At 42.8% G+C, this 19,808-nt stretch overlaps 2 protein-coding genes across 6 annotated transcripts in view; one reads left to right on the top strand and one right to left on the bottom strand.

The window, feature by feature from the left end:
• LOC128461313 (sodium bicarbonate cotransporter 3) overlaps positions 1 to 10,987 on the top strand; it is a 33,654-nt gene extending 22,667 nt beyond the window's left edge. For all 5 annotated transcript variants that reach the window (XM_053446161.1, XM_053446162.1, XM_053446163.1 and 2 more), the window contains 13 exons: positions 293 to 467; positions 1,438 to 1,571; positions 1,700 to 1,945; positions 2,547 to 2,652; positions 2,860 to 3,021; positions 3,428 to 3,541; positions 3,728 to 3,889; positions 4,751 to 5,002; positions 5,459 to 5,527; positions 5,810 to 5,983; positions 6,246 to 6,383; positions 7,018 to 7,115; positions 8,726 to 10,987. In XM_053446161.1, coding sequence (XP_053302136.1) covers positions 293 to 467; positions 1,438 to 1,571; positions 1,700 to 1,945; positions 2,547 to 2,652; positions 2,860 to 3,021; positions 3,428 to 3,541; positions 3,728 to 3,889; positions 4,751 to 5,002; positions 5,459 to 5,527; positions 5,810 to 5,983; positions 6,246 to 6,383; positions 7,018 to 7,115; positions 8,726 to 8,807 — 1,912 coding nt within the window. In that variant the 3' untranslated portion in view covers positions 8,808 to 10,987. The remainder of the gene's footprint in view (positions 1 to 292; positions 468 to 1,437; positions 1,572 to 1,699; positions 1,946 to 2,546; positions 2,653 to 2,859; positions 3,022 to 3,427; positions 3,542 to 3,727; positions 3,890 to 4,750; positions 5,003 to 5,458; positions 5,528 to 5,809; positions 5,984 to 6,245; positions 6,384 to 7,017; positions 7,116 to 8,725) is intronic.
• An 826-nt stretch (positions 10,988 to 11,813) lies between these two features.
• Positions 11,814 to 17,851, bottom strand: LOC128461316 (homocysteine-responsive endoplasmic reticulum-resident ubiquitin-like domain member 2 protein). The gene is made up of 9 exons (XM_053446166.1): positions 17,719 to 17,851; positions 17,178 to 17,451; positions 15,462 to 15,539; positions 14,872 to 14,985; positions 14,570 to 14,688; positions 14,111 to 14,200; positions 13,704 to 14,000; positions 13,358 to 13,457; positions 11,814 to 12,820 (listed from the first exon to the last, which is right to left on the bottom strand). The coding sequence occupies exons 2-9, from the start codon at positions 17,322 to 17,324 to the stop codon at positions 12,653 to 12,655; spliced, it is 1,113 nt and encodes a 370-aa protein (XP_053302141.1). The 5' UTR covers positions 17,325 to 17,451; positions 17,719 to 17,851; the 3' UTR covers positions 11,814 to 12,652.
• Between the last annotated feature and the right edge of the window lie 1,957 nt (positions 17,852 to 19,808).

Below are 19,808 nucleotides of genomic sequence, written 5' to 3'. Positions count from 1 at the left end.
AAAACACATTTCTCACCAATTAACCATGTGGAAATAGAAAATAAGCATTTTGAATCACCGCAGGTTATCAAACGCGCTCCATTAAACTGATTTCAACTATAAACAGAGCAACAGGAATTTACACATCATAAGAATGGGAATTCACAGGGTCAACTAATGATATGATAAATGTTTTTAACCATTTACCTAATTGGTTGTGTTATTTATGTGATGCTTACTTTGATGTGTATATTTTCAGTGACCGTGCTGCCATTATTATGTGAACTTTAACATCTGCCTCTGTCCTCGTCAGGATATTCGGGGGTCTGATCTGGGACATCAAGCGGAAAGCACCGTTCTACTGGAGCGACATCCGGGACTCCTTCAGTCTGCAGTGTCTCGCCTCCGTCCTCTTCCTGTATTGCGCCTGCATGTCCCCCGTCATCACATTTGGAGGTCTGCTGGGAGAGGCGACCAAAGGCAACATAGTGAGTCTTAAAACTTCACCATGATATTTAACCTTCTATAAACGCATACATAAAACACATGGGCCAGCGGTTTAATGTAGTTGTGATGATCTCCAGCACATGGGACATTGGGACAAACTAAAAAGTCAAACAACATCCAATTCTCTCAAAGATGGTTACTATTCATTTGGGTTGTTCCACTGCTGAATGTCAAACTGTTCATTTTCCTAGTCAATTTGGTTTTAATTCGTTATTTGACCTTTCTTTCATGGCTCAATCCCCTGATCCCTATTGATCACTGCTCATCCAGGGTATTTTTGCTTCATTGCAGTAAAGTGGGAGGAAGTGGAGACGTGTCCCACATCTTTATAAAAAGCCTATGCACTATCCTAGTTAATAACATCCTTACACAACAAGCAGACATTTTCATTTTCTGATTACCCAATTTGTCTTTTTTTTTTAATAAAGGAGCTCATTTAGTGTGATAAGAAGAATCGCCATTATCTCTCACCATCATCAATGTTCTGTTATAGACTCATCTGAGCGCCTGTCTTTCACTGGGAGGTCTTTATTCACTGGCTAAAAAAAGGGGTGTGATAATTATTCATCCTCCCATGCACTAATCTGTTATCACACTGTAATCTATTCTATAGGGTATCTGTCTTTTTATTACTGTCCATACTAGACCAGGGACTGTTGGCGTAGGCGCGCTCTGTGTGCTGGTGTGTGTGATGCGTCTGAGTAAACTCAGCGGGCTGGAGCTCCACAGAGATATGACTTTGGACAAGTCAGCCGAGTGGAAACATCCAAACAGTTTGTCTCTATTCTCGGTCGCAGGCCGGTGTCTGTTTAATCAAAACTCGTCCCTTTGAATCATCGCTCTCCTTTTTCTCCTTCAGCCCTCAACTCTCGATCCTCCTTTACGTGATTTCATCTCCCCCATCCTCTATTTCTCATTCCCTCATGCCCCCCCTCTCTTCTGTGTCCACAGAGTGCCATCGAGTCTCTGTTCGGGGCGTCACTGACCGGAGTGGCCTACTCCCTCTTCGCGGGCCAGCCCCTCACTATTCTTGGCAGCACGGGGCCCGTTTTAGTGTTTGAGAAGATCCTCTTCAAGTTCTGCACGTATGTCCGAGCAAGTTTACCTTTGCTATGAAGATGAAATAGTATAATATAATAATAATGGTCATCATAGCAATGTAGTGCTGCATATGTTTACCTCTAACCATGTCGTCTTTGCCTTTCTTCCCTAGGGACTATGGCCTCTCCTACCTGTCACTGCGAACCAGCATCGGCCTGTGGACGGCCTTCCTGTGTCTGGTCCTGGTGGCGACGGATGCCAGCTCCCTGGTCTGCTACATCACCAGATTCACGGAGGAGGCCTTTGCCGCGCTCATCTGCATCATCTTCATCTACGAGGCTCTGGAGAAGCTGTTTCACTTGGGGGAGCACTACCCGGTCAACATGCACAGCGAGTTGGACAATCTTACTCTGTATTCGTAAGTACTTAGATTCCAGCTACTGTGAAGGCAGATTCATTTACACAGTTTATATATAGTTTTTTTTCCCTCTGTGATTCGCAAACTAAGAACCATAGACTAATTTGGAGCAACAACTCAAAAACAAAAGATCAAACTCTCTGTAGTTGTTGATGACATTATAAACCACAATTGGTGAAAATGTGAAGTCCTCTTTTAACTATTACAATCACTCATAAAGCTGTAAATTGTATTTATTATATTATACTACTTAGATAAAATGTGAAGCTGGAAAATACCTTTGAATAAATATGAAAACTATTTGTCTGTGACCTATAATATAGGAGATATGCCCAGTCATTAGCAGATTTCCCCCAAAAAAGGTTTAAAACCTTCTTAGCCAAATCTACCTTCATTAGGAATACTCTGCCTTTGTTGCTGAACACTGTAATTGTGTTGGCTCAAGGTGTTCTACAGAGCTTAAATGTAAATTACTCCCTTTCAAAATAACACATTTAAAAACACAACTAATGCTGCAGTCTGTGTTTTAAAATCAGAATGAACCTAGAGGTTTTTCTGCACAGGATCAAGGTTGAGAATTGATTTGTTCTGTGCTCCTCAGGTGTCAGTGCTCTCCACCAGCCAACGTCACGTACGAGCATGAGCAGAAGTGGAATCAGTCGGGTTACGACCCAGACTCTGTCCCGTGGAGCAGCCTCAGTGTTTCGGTGAGGGAAGCACACAGTGACCTCTAGTGTGAAGGGCTGTAATTACACCCACACTGCGTCACATGTAAAAGATTCAAACAGAAATCATCAGCCACTACTACACAGTACATTCATTCAAACTGATTCCTACTGATTTAATCAGGCACATGCACATACCTTTACTGAATTAGCTTTACAATATTTTACTAATTCTTCCTTTCTCTCCAGATGTGTAAAACGCTGAAGGGGGAGTTTGAGGGTCTCGCCTGTGGTCACGATGGTCCCTACATCCCAGATGTTCTCTTCTGGTCGATCATCCTCTTCTTCACCACCTTCTTCCTCTGCTCCTTCTTCAAGCAATTCAAGACGGAGAGATATTTCCCCACCATGGTGAGATCTGTTATGAGCACTTCTTTTATTTTACCTTAAATAACACAGAGTGGATTTTAACAACTTGGAGTACAGTTAGTAATGTAAATTAATATTTAAGTAAGTTTTCTATGTTTCTGTTACTGCAAGTGTGTGTCTGTCTATATAAAACCCTCTCACACTATGTAAATGTTTACAATGCATCAGTCATCAGTAGGCAGGAGCAGTCTCATGCACACAAAGAGAAGATCCAGTTGCATCCTCCCACACTTCAGCAGCTTCTCTGTTATCACCCGGTGTTCTGTGTAGGCAGCTGCTGGTTTTGTCTGAGCTGTTACTGTCGACACACATGTAATTAATATGACATTTGACACACAGCAGAAAGTAGCACACAAGCTTATTATCAAATGCCTGAATGTGTTTGCAGGTGCGCTCCACCATCAGCGACTTTGCTGTGTTTATAACCATCATGGTCATGGTGCTGGTCGACTATCTAATGGGCGTCCCATCTCCTAAACTGAATGTTCCTGACCGCTTCGAGGTAGGCATCTGTTCCACTTTGTCTTTCTTTCTCAATCCATGGATGTCAAACCCTGTATATCCTTATTCCTTTGTAAGAAAATGTCTACCGCCACTGCTTAAACTTAATTAATGTTCACATTATCCTTAAGTAAATCCTTTATGCCTTCAACACTAAAAGTAGCACATCCCTAACTTTTGCCCGCAGCCTACTTCAAAGAACCGGGGCTGGCTAATGGACCCGCTAGGAACCAACCCCTGGTGGACACTGCTGGTAGCTGCACTTCCTGCCCTGCTCTGCACCATCCTCATCTTTATGGACCAGCAGATCACTGCAGTCATCATAAACCGCAAGGAGCACAAACTCAAGGTCAGACCTGCCGGGGGGGATTGACTCGAGCCTGAGTTTCATCTTAAAGACACACACAGTCATTCTTAAAGTGTTCCAGGCATCTCTCCTCATGTTGCCTCTCATATAGTGCAAAGTAAAACTCTGCAGTATGAAATATGTTTCAGGGAATATCTAAAAAAGCCATACAATATTTGCCATCTATTATTAAAAACACATTAAAGTCTTATTTTTAATGATGCCAAAAGCAATTGGTTCCCCCATTGAAACCCCAAGACACTGCAGTGACTCAGAACGAGTTTACTGGGAACTGGTTTTATCCCCAAATAAATGTAAATTAATCTTGTAATGGGATTTAAACTATATTGTTTTTCGATAGATAGTTTTGTAATGAAGACTTTATCAACTAAACCCATTTTCCGCTGCACAAATCTGTCTGTTCACCTGTTTTTCTTTTTACATTTTCTTTTAACCTTGTGCTCATTGGTTCAGCCTCCAGCTTGTTTCCCTTCAGTCTGTTCTTTGTAACCTCTTCACTTCTCTCATCCTCTGTACCTTGCTCATCTCTTACCACTTCTTTCTGTCATCCTGAATTATGTTTGAAGGTAAAATATGATCTAGTCTTGTCTCTTCCTCTGTTGTGTTCACCTCACAGAAATGAGAGGTTTTAGTTTTTCCGATTTCTACAGTGCTAATATTTTTTAAATAAACTCAACCCACCTTGAAGGTTCCAAGTAGGTTTTGGCAAATACAAGTCTGTTAACGATCATCTCCTTGTCCTGTGTTATTCTGTGATTGTTGTACATTTGCTCCACAGGGACAAACACTCTTCGCTGCTCTTGCATCTCTCAACCGTCACTTGTTTCCTTGCGTGTCCTACAGAAAGGCTGTGGCTATCACCTGGACCTGCTGATCGTGGCCATCATGCTGGGCGTGTGCTCCATCATGGGTCTGCCGTGGTTTGTGGCTGCGACCGTCCTCTCCATCTCCCACGTGAACAGCCTGAAGGTGGAGTCCGGCTGCTCGGCTCCCGGGGAGCAGCCCAAGTTCCTGGGCATCCGAGAGCAGCGCGTCACCGGGTTCATGATCTTTGTCCTCATGGGTTGTTCCGTTTTCATGACCTCAGTGCTCAAGGTGAGAAAAACCACTGCAGGAATAAATGACACCCTCCTGGGCTTCTGTTTGATTTCACTTATTGTAAATCACAAGCAGTTTTCAGAGGTGACCCAGTTTTCCCAGCATTTTCCAGACTTTGACTTTCACATAAGAAGAACGCAGTAGGGTCAAGTCTCTGGAACATTTATGCAGGGGGGGGGGCAGGATGATGCATCCTCACATTGGTTCCCGAAACTTTTAACTAGGGGGCTTTCTGGAATAAGTTCTGGAAAATGTTGGGACTAACTGACTCCGGCAAAATTTTGGGAATTCAGTGGATGTCTGAAAGTGGCTACAGTCATGTGTCTAACACGGGACACGCATGTTTATGATCAGTGTATTTCTACCTACATCATTTATCCTCCTTCTATTTTTCCCTTATTTGTTCCAGAAGCTGAATAATTGATCACGTCATTTGACTTCTGCTCTTTACAGTTCATTCCAATGCCAGTGTTGTACGGAGTCTTTCTCTACATGGGTGTCTCCTCCCTCAAAGGAATCCAAGTAAGGCTCTCCTCTGCTGGTCTTTGAAGATAATGTGCTCTCCAGTTCTGATCACAAGAGCAGTCACAAGCTGTTAGTACAGATACGTCTGGCCCCTGTAGCTCCAAATCCTTTGATCATAATTCAGCATCCTTAAAAGCTTTTGTTTAATGTGTACCAGCTCCTGAATAATGTATTGGAATTTACCCGATCCCCGTCAGCTCTCAACTTTACCGTCTTTATCTCCCTTTGCATTTCTTGTCTCGCTCGCTGAGTCTCTTCCTCTTCTCGTTCTCTCTGCAGTTCTTTGACAGAATCAAGTTGTTTGGTATGCCGGCCAAGCACCAGCCGGATCTGATCTATCTCCGCTATGTGCCGCTGTGGAAGGTCCATGTCTTCACCCTGGTGCAGCTCACCTGCCTGGTGCTGCTCTGGGTCATCAAGGCCTCTTCAGCGGCTGTTGTGTTTCCCATGATGGTAAAGACGTCTCTCATGTATTCACCACTTCACTACAACAGGATTCAACTAGTTAACAGGGACATAGATGCAGAAAGTCTCACCCACTCAACTGCCAAAGAGAAATAACTGTGAGGAAAAGAGAAATGTTTTTTTTGACTGATGACGACGTGGTGGAACTGTTTAATCTTTAATCCGTTTCCCAGTATCAGTACAAATATGTTTTATCATATTTTTGATATGAAACCTGTGATAATAGTTCTTGTCTTGTCTGTGTCTCCAGGTTCTGGCGCTGGTCTTCATCCGGAAGCTTCTGGACTTCTTCTTCACCAAGAGAGAGATGAGCTGGCTGGACGACTTGATTCCAGAAAGCAAGAAGAAGAAAGAGGATGACAAGAAAAAGAAAGCTCGCGAAAAACTGGTAAAGACTAATTTTAATGGCTTCACACCAGCAGCAGCACAGTGGCCGGAGGCATTAGGTTTTCAGGCTGTACGTCTGTTTGTACGTACGTCACATAACAATGAACGCGATGGAGAATTTCCTCAAATTTGGTAATAATATTTACTTTAACTGATTCAATTTTTATAGCCAAAGGTCAAAGGTGAAGGTCAAAGGGACCTGATGTGTCTGCGAATGTGACATATCAGGACTGCCCCAGCTTTTGATAATTTGTCACTCGGACTCAAAGATAAAGTGATTTATGTTTCAGTTGTCAAATGCCACAGTGAACTTTTATATCAATCTGGAAAAAAAGTGAAAAATATAAAACTAGAAAAATATAAACTGAACATATTCCGACTTTGCCCTAAGTCACAGACGTACACAAGCTTAAAGTCAAAACTTGAATAAAGCTTAACACGAAATTGAATATTCAAAGCTACAAACAAACACTGAACCATTCTATTAGACTAATTTTACTCTTTTTACGATGAAACTCTCGGCCCTGTGTGATAATAAACCATTGTTTTGTCACAGTTTCCGGCCACAAAGATGGTGATATAAGAGCCTGACTGCAGTAACAGCTGGTTTTTAATCCGCTGCTGTTTCCCCTCAGGAGGCCGAGTCCAGGCGGCAGAAAGAGGGGATGGCACTGAAGGTCGGCTTTGATGGAGCCAACCACCTCAGCATCCCAGTGAAGACCCTCTCAGGGAGGTGAGTAGAGCAGCAACACACAACGACACACGGCTCTACAAGGAAAAGCAGCACTTTGCAAAGACTTCACGACTCATTAAGTGTTTTCTATTTCCAATTCCACTGTAGTGTATCGCTCCCAAAAATATAATCTTATTATTTTTAATGTCTGGATTCAAATATGGCAGCGTAATGCAATTTAATCTTTTATGCTTTATGGACGACACTTAATAAACATTTTTCTCCTTAACTGATGTCTGCTGCAGAAAACCAGCCCAGAGTCCTGAGCTGTGGAAGCGTTTTCAGATTCATGTCATATACAAGCTGAAATGGTTGTCCTGACTCTGGTCGTCAGCTGTGTGTTGTTATGTCCATCTTGAACAGATCATACAGAATAGGAGTATTGACCCACAGCCTTCCAATGGAAGAAGAGGTAGCAGGGCTGTGTCTGATGCAAAACATCTGAGTCACACGGCTGCTCTCTAACCTCGCTCACTGATTCTCAGACACTTAGCGCATGGCCACAACTGAGGAAAACGCACTGCTACGTGTGTTGTTGTTGTTGTTGTTGTGTGCTTTTTTTTTGTTTTGCGGTTGAATGACCTGCGATGAGATGTTGAAGCAGTTTGGTTCTTGTGTGACTAACAAGTAATGTTCACCTCATGAACTAATACCTGCTGCTTCTAATGCAAAGGGACGTGTTCTCTTTATTGTCAGCTCTGATTTTTAATCTGCATTCATTTGTTTTACTTTGCATGTTAGTGTCTGTTGATTTGAACTTTTCTGAAGCTCGGCTGCTGATTTGATGTCTTGACTTCCTGTCTTCTTCTTTTTGTGTTTGCATTGTAGCAAGTAGTCCTGATTCTCACCTCTTGGTTTTATACATCTCTGCTAAAAATATATAGGCTGAAAAAATATCAGCAAGTAAAGAAGTGAACTCAATTCGTGTGCCCGACCAGAGAAGTGTAGTGGAAGGTGTCAGGGCTATCAGAAGTGTTCTTGCTCTCAGCCGCACGACTTTAACATAAACTAGAACGGCAAATACCTCTGCCCCCGCAGTCGCCTTATGAAAATACATTTAAGTTCACAAGATCTGGATTTTTATTTGGATATGCACCGAACTGCACAAACTCTTAAATGTCATCCGAAAATCCTCCCTGAGATATAAATGAAAGTGTCGCCGTGTTAAAGACCCTTTAAAAATCCAGATCTGCCCCGTCAGCCGGATCTGCACCAAAATTTAACAGGTTCTTTTTCCTTCCTCTTCTTCTGCTTCTTTTTCGAAAGTTTCGTGGAAATCTTTCCAGTAACAAAGATTTCTATGTAGCCCTCTTCAGTTTGAAATCCTTTTTGTTCAAGCTGATATGACTTTGTTCTTATCTCCGTCAGTTTAAAGTATAATTTCATCTCGTGTTTAAATTATTTTTATAGGGAAAACATGTAAAGGCATATTTGATCTATGTTTGTCGCAGTTCAGTCACAGTCCTCTCACTCGCCCTCTCATCCCTCAGGTTTACTTCAGGTGGTAAAATCAAAGGAGTTTGCATCTTAACAGAATCTCACATTTACAGCTGCTCTCCAGCCTCAGTGACGTCCGAGGCACTGACCTTGTCTCTGTCTCTCCATCTCAGCCAGGAGAAGTTGGCCTGCGTTAGAGTGGACGTCAGCCCCGAGTCGCCTGGAGCAGATCCCACTTCAGAGACCTTCCTGTGATAAAAGGAAGGCCCTCCTTCCCTCCTGGTTCCTTCTCGCACACCAACACTCCATCTCAGTGGGAAAGAGGGGCGTAGACCTGAAGCAGCACAACCTGCCTGCAGAGCGGCCACCTCCAGGGCGGCGGACCAGCTCCCTCCCCTACACCCCGGGGCCGTGAGTCCTCTCCACCCTTGAAGGATGAAGCACATAATGTACAAATAGCTGCCACGACGTGCTGTAGAGCGCACGCCTCCGAGGAACAGAGGAACAGAGGAACCCTGCTGTCAACTGCCCACCGACGCTCACTGTTTAGGAAACTCTCTCTAGCAAATCGGCTGTTCAAACCACAGATGCCAAAGGAAGGGGTCCTCCCTCGTGGGGAATGTTGGACTGTGCGAATTTGATTTTATTTTTAACCCCTTGTGTATTTTAATTATAATTTTACTGTCGTTCTTTTAGCTGGTCACAGTCCCGTGCGTTGTCCTGTCCCGTTTGTCTCCGTGTGTTCCAGGTCGATTTAAGACCTTTTCCCTAAACGACAACCAGCTTCTAACACACATTTGATTATGAGGCCCGGTTGTGTTTCAGAATTGGCCCGGCACACTACAGTACATGACACAAACCAAAACCCAGGTACGGTCAGTCAGACTCCACACGATACCTGCATACATCTTTATAGACCTACTTACAAATACCTTCTCCTTCCTCCAGGGGGAGTACTCAGTGTTCATATTGCTGCTTTGAAAGTCAGTCAGTTTATTTTCACTGTAAACCTCACTGTTTATACAATATGTGCTGTTATAGAAATATCAAGATATGTATGTAAGTATGTAAACTGTCGTCTCTTCATTTGAAACATTATAGAAAACCTACTTCTGAGGCCATATGAAGTCTGTACTGTACAGTAAGCACTTTCCCCAGTATAGATTCTTACCTAAAGAATGGATTATATAGTGTGTTTAAGGGGAAGGTTTCTTCTCCCACCGAATCTGCAGAGCTGTTGTTCAAATGTCAAACAACTCAGGAATCTCAAAGGATTTCTGACCGTAGTCACTCGATATTTTTGTCACAAGGCGGCGATAATTAACTGTCCACTGTGTCCCTGTCATCGCCGGTACCACGACTATTTTCATAAATGCTGTAAATCATTCAACCTAGTGGGTGCAGGAGAAAAGCAACACTCCCCCCGGTTAGCTGCACCTGTTTTTATACTGTCTGTTATAATGTTAGTGATAGTGTACGTGTGGTGTAAAGACTAGTGAACGTCTAGCGTTGCAAAATCATTTTATGCAAGTCTACATTAAGTGTAAAAAATATTCTATTCTATGAAGTTGTTCTTATTTTTGCCGCGTGCAGTCGTGTTTTTAGCAATAAGTGAGTGTTCCATACTGTGCAACGTGTGGACTCGTGACCCTGAGCTCCTGTTCGGGCAAAAAGGAGAATTAGTGAAACGATTGTCGTGTCCGTTTTCCTCGGCTCTGTCTGTGTGTAGCTGCAGTGACTATACGAACAATAGCTTATCTACGTGCCTTGTTGGAGATCTTAATGTACAAGTCTAATATAAGTGTTCAGACTCACACATACACAAACAAGATGGCACACAAACGCCAAAGACTGACCATGGTCACTTTACGCGGCTCAGTGTTATGTTCGTCTGAATGTGATTCCACGTCCGAGTGAAGGTCGTAGCCTGAGCCACCGACTTGCACCATGTGACTTGTGTTATCTCCCATCTTCTGCTGTAACTCTACCCGTGCACAGTGTTTCTACTGCCACAGCACAAACGCTCTGTCATCAGTACTGAGGTACTGTGTGTATTTTATTTTTTTATTATCAGTGAGATGTCAAATAACTTTACTGGCATCCTCAAACATGACGTTTACTCCAAATCTTACTTTGAAATCCTGGTTCTAGCTCTTTACATGATAATGTAATTTGTCCAACGACTACTAACTTATTATTTCTTAATTATATTCATATTTTTTTTTAAAGACCCAATTTTCCCATCATCCATCCCATTAAGATTTATCACCTTAAAGAGGTGGATGGACATCATCAGCAACAAACCATCACAACGACAATGCACACGAACAGACGTGACATCAGTGACGCACACTGCCACCTGTTGTCTGGGATGAGGACTTCTGTGTCATGGCTGTTTGATGCAAAGCAATAAAAGTGTAAACATGGTGACTTCCTGCTGCGTCTGTGAGTGACTTTCTTCACCCTCCTCATCCTCACACTCACTCTTTTCATGTTATTGGTCTCAGTTATTTGATTATTAGATTTAAAGGATGTAAAAGGAAAAAAGATTGGCTCATACCAATACCACGATCCAACAATCTGTTGAGCTGCACCAACTTTCATACCTCAGTTACCTCAAAATGCCAGGTTTGTTTTTTTATCAAGATTCATGAATTATTCCCTGGAAAGTTAGTGAAAATGTCAAAAACCTTGCAAAGTAAAAAAAAAAATGGAAAAAAAATCCAGTATTTGCCTCAAAACTGTTTTCTCTCTTAGCCAATGTCCAGAAATCTGTTCTGTAGTTTACCCTTCATCCTGCTGTCAATCAAATAGATAAACGTGACCTCCTCGGCAGAGTTGACAAATAGTTTATATGTTCTTGTTGAATCATATTAAATATTCATATTAGTACTGGTCCCAAAAGTCCAGTTGAGCTTTAGTCAAACCCAACTCAACGATAAGAGGGAAATGTAACTACCTGAATACAGATGCACGTTGATGTAGAGGCTCTGTTCCCTTTCTAAAAAGCCTGAGGTGTTTTTTTATGTTGAGGACAATTGCTCACAACTGCTCAGCAGCACAATCACATCTCTCCATCCTCATGCCATCTAACCATTTAAATAATCATTTTGAGTTCTTTTAGGACTTTTACTTGGTTGTAACGTGAGTGTGTAGAGAGAATAATAATAAGAGAATTCTGAATTGTGTCTTTCTTTACTCTAATCTTGTTTTGCTTTTTGCCTCATTGAGACTGGAAGAGCAGATAAACACAACTATAGGTTTAATAAACACGATTATTATTATTTTACAGAACATAAGTAACAGCAGCAGCCATTTCACAAACCAGACGGGTTTGAGGCTTTGTCCTACGTGGACTCAGCAGCCGATGGAAAACTGGACGCCGCTCACACCCCGACCGACCTTCCTGTCTGACGTTCTGTCAGCGTCGGCGGGTCGATTCCTCCGTCTCCCTCAGCTCTCTCAGGCTGTTTGAGAGGACGAGCGGTGCATTGATTCACATCACTCTGTTACACTTCACACACTGCACAATGTGTTCAGACACATTTAGGAACTCTCAGGTCAAAGTCACTCTCCATCACAAAGTGCTACATGAATCAGGTTTCCTGCTGCGGTTCAGCTTCACACTAACGTGGCCCAGAGAAAACAACCATCACGTAAAAAGAACCAATGCAATTCAGACAAAACTATTTCAACAAATATTGTAGCTCGAAGTTGTTAAACACAAGTAGTGTTGTGATTAGTTTTCTCTATAGACGTGCCTGCTGTCCCTAGTTTATGAATCACAGACACATTGCATTGGCAGACACTTATTATATTTCTCTACGTTTACAAGGCCTCACTATCAAACCTTTGTAGAAGTTGAACTAATGTTCTCGTCACTTGACAGTTTCACATGTTGGTCAATACAAAGTCATTAGAAAGTGACTGGTTTTCTCCTTTTCAGGCTCAATCAGTCATTTGTGTTCCGGCTCAAAGTCTTAAGCTCCAGAGTCGCAAACTGTCTCACTGGGAAACTGTGAGACAATTGAACACCTCATCGCAGCAGCTTCCCTCCTCGGGGTATCAGTCCGCTCCAGTGGCTCTCGGCGGCCGTGTTTTCAGTCCGCAGCGTTCGGCGGCCCCTCGGGGATGAGTGACATGAAGAAGGTGACGACGAACGACCAGGTGGAGGCCAGGAAGCCCGTGTGGGGGCCGCTGTTCGGATCCTCGGCTCCTTCCTCTCCGCTGTCCCCCTCGTCGTCCGAGCTGTCGTCCATCAGTCCTTCCTGTGCGGGATGAGGTTGTGATATGAGAACACCAGATATGAACCAAACGACAGTAACATGCAGTGTCTCTACAGCAGATACAACATATTTGAGATAATTTCAGCAATTTCTTTAAGCGTTTCAAATGTATCATAATATCAAAAATAACTAGTTCAAAAGGAGTCAAAGTCCATTCAAATCCCCATCAGCCCCGGGGTGGTAATGATCTCTGTAAAGAGGAGAGGCGGTGGACTAGTGGCAGAAACTTGGACTATGGGCAGAAAAGGTCTCTGGTTCGACTCCACGGAGAAACAACAAAAAGACGAGCCTGGATTGATCTGTCCAAAAATCCAAGAGGATTCTCCCTACCCTGTCTACTGCCCCTGAGCAAGGCACCTTACTCCCCAAACATCTGCTCCCCGTGCGCCATACATAGCTGCTCAGTGCTCTGTGTGTCCTTCACCAGATGGGTTAAAAGCAGAGGTTAAATTTCCCTACCTGCATGAGTGTGCCTGCGTTTGGGACAAATAAATGTATCTTAATCTAAGAGGCACTGACCATTTCTTGTAGCTCCGCCTCCATGTCATCCTGATTGGCTCGTTCTCCAGGGAGCAGCAGTTCGTTCTCCAGGTTGAAAGGGAACCAGCCGGCCTGATGCCTGCACACGCACACACACACACACACACACACACACACACACACACACACACACACACACACACACACACACACACACACACACACACACACACACACACACCAGAATGAAGCTCCCACAACAACACATTCAACTATTGGGGTTTTCATTAAAAAAGACTCATTTTAACATTGTCCTCCACCTTTCCACCAAGATGTAATTGCAAAATCAATACAGCACAGAACGTAAAGTAAAAGGCTCGCTCACAGGTAGAGCACCAGCATGGCCATCATCACCATGACGAAGCGGCTGAAGGACGAGTAGAAGTAGACTATGCTGAGTAGGATGGCGGCGCGTAAGAACGTGTACACCCAGTCCAGCCAGTCCCAGTTCAGATCCTCCTCGTTCAGGATCTCCCCCCCCTGGGCGTTCATCTGGATCTCCGGGTTGCCACGGCGGTTGGCTGGCGGCCGCTGGCTCAGGGGGTCGGGCTGGTGGGACTGGGCCGGGGGCTGGTCCGGCCTCAGGTGCTGGGAGGAGGCGGCAGCAGCGGCTAGTAACTGACTGGAAGGAGGGGGGGCGGGGAAAGAGGACAGACAGGATGTGAGCTGAGCTGAGGATGGGAGGTTCGACAAATGTTATGGAAACCATTCAGCGAACATGAAGGAACTCACTAATGCATGTAGTACTGTGTGGCGTAGAGCTGCTGCCACCACATCAGTGTCATGGGGCTGTAATAGGACTGTGGAGGGGGTTGATTCCAGCTGGAGGAAGAGACAGATGATCAGAGGTATAAGATTTGACAGTTTGAAGTATTAACAGCCGGATGAATTCAGTCGGTACAGGAAGTGGAAGAAAGTCGTGGACTTTGTGTGTTTCCTTTGAGGAACAAGTTTAAAATGTACTGAAAATCCACAGAACTGATTTCCACCATACTTGATAGAGAGATGGGGCCTGAGAAGAAGGGGTGTAAGGGAAAGATAGAGATTTTTCACTTTCTAAGTTTTATGGCAAATAAATAATTAAGGTTTTCAGATCAATTATATTTCTACTATTAAAACTAGACAGTTATGTGTAGGGGGGGGGGGGGGGGGGGTTGACTCTGCTCTGCATGAGTTTCTCCAGAATCTTACCTGTGAATAAACTGTGAATACATCTGGTGGTAAGGGAAGGGTCCGGCTCCCTCGCTGCTCTGCCCTGTGGACAGCTGGGCTTGTGGACCAGTGGGGGGGCTGTTTGAGTTCGTAAAGGGCTGCAACCAGAAAGACAAGTTCTGAATATACCGAACACGTCACGGCTCAAAGAGGAGCAAAACATCTCGAGTCCTCGTGGAGCTGGATGATGAAAGGAAATGTCCTGATGATGAAATGGATGGCAAGGTGTGATGCGTGTCTGTGTGTGTGTGTGTGTGTGGGTGGGTGTGTGGATGACCCACCGTGGGACTGGCCGGGTTCTCCTGAGGCTTGTTAACAGTGCTACGGGGGGGCTTGGGGGAGCTGGGAGGGGTCCGGGAGGCGCACACCAGATGGAGCATATGGTACTCGTCCTGCTGTAGAAACCAATACAGCTCATTATCAAGAGTCAAAACACTGCAGGTTCAAAGAAAAACAAGAATAAACTTTGGACCCACACAGAAAAACTCCATAACACTTCCGAAATAACTTTATATTATCTGTGTAATGTTATATTTTATACCACATTTATTTTGGCAGTAAAACACAACCCAATCACAGGGAAGTTTCAGTTTTAGAATTCTGTACATCTCAGTAACTGAAATTCTTTGCTGCGAGTTTTTGCCCTGAGGTGTGAAAGAAGCTGCAAATTAAATCAAAGCACAAACATAAAGAACTAAATAACTCTCTCTATGTCTATGTCTATCTGAACACACATGAAACACAAACCCCAGTTTTTTGGGTTTTCAAACTGAATATGTGCCTGTTTTCCTGTTTTATTACATTTTGGTTTCACCTTTTTACCCTGACCTTCTAACGACTAAACAGGCCTGTAACAACAGAGTGCACCTACCTTTCTGAGCACATCTTTCAAGGTGAAGTGATCCAAAAGCAGCTTCCCAGAATACACCAGCCTCTGGTCTTTGGAGCTCTGAAAACGTTCATGATAACGACAGCAGGTTCAGAGGAAAGGTTCTGTATCTCAGTAACAACAGCCAGGATGTGAACTGTGGTTAGCTTCGTTTTGTTTTTGACCTTTTAGAAGATTTTTATTTGACGTCGACTAAAACCAAAAGAAAGGAAAACGGCTAATTTGCAAATGTAGGTCACAACATCAAAAGGCGGAGACTTTCTGTGAGTAAGTAGTGAGGATGAGCTCATCGTAGCCTCAATTGGGATAAGTAGGTCTTAACGGAGGATTAAAGTGGCGGTGCAACAAGGTCAGAGTCTGTCCTCTTCAGACCTACATTCACTGCATGCCGCCATTTGGGAATTGAAAGTGCCAATTTTAAATCTTGGCCACTTGCAACTGAGGAAGTATTATTCTGGTTTGAATATGGGTTGAATCCAAACAATAGTGCAGCCGTCACAGAGAAGAGTAGTTTGTCCCCGTGTGTTTACAATGATTGCATCAGAACAAGTGGCAGAAAGGAAAAGGGATTAGATTAGAAGAACAAAGCTTCCTTTCACTGCGACGTCAGATCTGGAGACTCTGAGGCTCCTTCAGCTGCTGGGACTCTATATCTCTTCAGAGAACAGATCAAGGTTAATGGTCCGGGTCACTTTTATGATTATTTAACAGAGAAAGTTTCTCTCAGGGGATCTCAGAAGGACGGAAACAGCAAAAAGTCCAACTGGGGATTGTTGACTGTGTAAATGCTGGCTTCTTGTTCTACACTGGTGAAATACAGTCCTGTCACATTGGACATGTAAATACAATAGACCTGATCTCATCATTAACACGTTTTGAGTCTAAACGCTCAGATACAAGTGTGTCAGTGGGCTGGACTGTGAATACCTGACAGACGTTAACAGTATGCAGGGGACTGGTTTCCTGTCACACTGCACTGGCAAACTGCCCAGTTCACACTCACAAATCCCAACACAAAGATGAAGCATGTGATTCAACGCGTGTGAGCACTTCTACTTTGTGCTGAAAGGTGCTTCATTAATAAATTACTATTATTATTATTATTATTATTATTTTCATAAAAACGTACTGTTTACTTGGGTGATATTATTATCATAAATACTTACGGGTTTACTGGGGTAGTATTAGTACTGGTTTACTTGGATAATATTAGCAGACGAAATAATTACTGGTTCACTTGGTAGTATTATTAGTATAAATACTTATTTGTTTACTTGCGTAGTATTATTATTATAACTACTTACTGGTTTACTCGAGTAGCATTAATAGCATAAATACTTCCTGGTTTACTCAGGTAGTATTAGTAGCATAAATACTTACTGGTTTACTCAAGTAGTAGTATTATTATTATAATTACTTACTGGCTTACTAAGGTAGTATTAGCAATATAAATACTTACTGGTTTACTGTGTGGTGGTATTAGTAGCATAAATACTTACTGGTTTACTCAGGTAGCAGACTTATTATTATAAGTACTTACTGGTTAAGTGGGGTAGTTTAAGAAGTATAAATACTGACTGGTTTACTCGGGTAGTGTTATTATTAGTATAAATACTTACTGGTTTAATTGGGTAGTATTGGCATTATAAATACTTACTGGTTTACTGGGGTAGTATTATTATTAGTATAAATACTTACTGGTTTACTGGGGTACACATCTGACAGGTGAGCTTTCAGCTTCTCCACGGTCCAGTCCTGGAAGCAGTTGATGGTCTGATCGTCGTAGTTCTGGTTCGGAGCCTTGATGACGAGGATGACGGGACCGTCCACAGCAGCTGGATCCATGACTCACAACCATCTGACATCCAGGTGGGAGGGGGGGGGGATTTCGTTTTCTAGATCTTCTCCATGAACCATCGGTGCAAAGCTCCAGCGCCGATCATCTCAAGCTCGGAGGTTCCTCTGCAGGAGCCTGAGGACAGACCAGGAGGTCAGCATGAGACCAGCAGCTTCATAGCTTCAGACATGACGGAGGAATAATGTGTGACCAGAAACTGATCCAGCGTCTGTGATAACTTCAAAATTTAATGCAGTAAATAATCCACCTGCTAACCCTGCTCAGGGGTATTTAAAAGGCGGCTAAGCTAACGCTAGCTTCACCAGATTCCTGCCTCTACTGGGCGTTAAACCAGCGGACAACGTTAGCTCGGATGCTAACGGAACCGAGTGGATCACTCACCTGGTTCTGAGCGGATGTTCGTCCCGCAGTGATTCTGCTGCAGCGGGTTTCTCTTCGTTGTTTACGTCTAAAGATCGAACCACCACCCTGGACCTGGATGGAGCACTTCTTCGTTGGATGCTGTGTGGTGGTCTACCTGTTGCAATAACGTTTGCTACCGCCACCTACTGGAGAAAGTGAAGATCACAACAGAGACATAATTAAAAACCATGTTATAAACCATATTATATTATATTATAAACGAACACAGACAAACATTATAGTTACAATAAATATTATAATGTACTATGTATAAACAATCTAATTTGATTAACTGTATATTATAACATAATGAATCATAAATATTAACAAAAAGGTTGGGGGTTCGATCCCCACCCATCCCCATCTGCATGCCACAGGGTCTTTGGCAAGATACTGAAACCCTAAAATTGGTAGGACTTCAACTGCCTATTAATTGCACAATATGTTATACTATGTAAATTGAAAAAAATGAAATCACTTTTTTTGATATTGTTAGCGATTTTTTTTAATATGACTACTACCTGAGTAAACTTTTTTTACCCGAACATTATCACACTTTTCCTTTCCCACCATTCATGGTAACAAGTCAGTCATAAGTAGGGAACAGATTCCTAGCGTGTGTGATCTGGTGCAGCTCGATTGAATTGAATTGGACTATTGGGCCTTGGGGCAGATATGGGCTCTACTGAGTTCTAGTTTTTCTATTGGGTCGGGTAATGAGTGACACATGACAAAAATGTATGTAAGTGATGAAAACCAGTTTAATTTTATAAGCATTATTTCCAATTGTATTGAAAACTGTGAAAGTTTACTGTTTTACAGATACTTGAACATTCATACATTTGTATATAGCCCCAATACTCTAACCTGCAGGCTTGTATTGTTTTTTCTCTATGTCGTGGAAGAATTATAAATAATTTTAGTCATCCCTCCTTGACTTCCAAAAGGCTAAGACCTTTGGAGACTGGTCCTGAGGCCTCTCTGTGGTGGGGATGCAGGTCTGCAGCCACATCCATGCAACAACATCCAGTTTAAAAAACAAAAATTGTTGAAAACGCTATAAAATATATTTTATTCATATACAGTAAAACCAGAGGCCACTGGGAAGTGAATGCAGGTTTGAATCTCCTGCTGAAAAAGCTTTTAAAACAATGTTAGTGTGGGAAATGAACAGATGACCTCACACTCACAGCGTGCAGAATAAATACTCACCAGAAAAAAATCGGTGCTGCAATGCAATGCACCCAGAAAATAAGATTCAATGAAATTCTCAAGCCCGACGATAAAATGAAGAGCTACATGGAAAAAATAAAAACACGACCTTCAAAACAAACATGTATTTCCTCCTCTGAAGACTACATGAAAATCAATGAAAGTGAGTCAGAATCAGTCACGTGATCGTCTGTTCTCTCTGGTGTGGGGTACTTCTCTCGCCCGCTGTGTGCTGTGATTACCTCGAGCTTTATTAAATGACCCTGAATGCGTTTAATGTCAAATTAGTGTTTGCAAATAAGCCTTTAACGAATCATTTCCCACTGGATGGTTTGCACGACCATATAAGGATTTCCTGCAGTAAAATGAAAAAAAAAACTCTCAGAAGGAGGGAGAAGCACTTTCCCTGTGACGTCCGGGGTGTTTGTGGCACCGATGATTTACAGTGCAGTGGTCTGCATGTCTCTTTTAATGCATTAGAGACACCCCCTCTCTTTCATTTCCTGCTCCCTGTGTGTTTATCTGTCTATTACCCAACTTCTGATAGGTTCATCTCACCCTAGCTCATTTGAGCAGCGGGTGAGCTCGTATTATTACACATTTCTGACCTTTTTTCACATTTTGAGACATTATGAAAGGGGGGGGGGCGGTTGAAATGACGTCGCCATAAACCCAACTCATGATGTATTTTTACATCGCCTAAAATGATATTTCATATTTTTAAACATAGTAGCTGTCCAAAAGCTAGTATCCATCATTTGAGCTATAAGGATGTTTTTTTGAGTTTTTTTTAAAGATTGTTTTCCAGTTGTTGATTGTGTCTCTGTTGTTATCGTGTTTCTACATCTGGCACAAAC

Source organism: Pleuronectes platessa, chromosome 18 (assembly GCF_947347685.1).
Source record: "Pleuronectes platessa chromosome 18, fPlePla1.1, whole genome shotgun sequence".
Lineage (NCBI taxonomy): Eukaryota > Metazoa > Chordata > Actinopteri > Pleuronectiformes > Pleuronectidae > Pleuronectes > Pleuronectes platessa.
The sequence above is the reverse complement of the archived record's forward strand: the minus strand, read 5'-3'. Positions and strand labels throughout refer to the sequence as shown.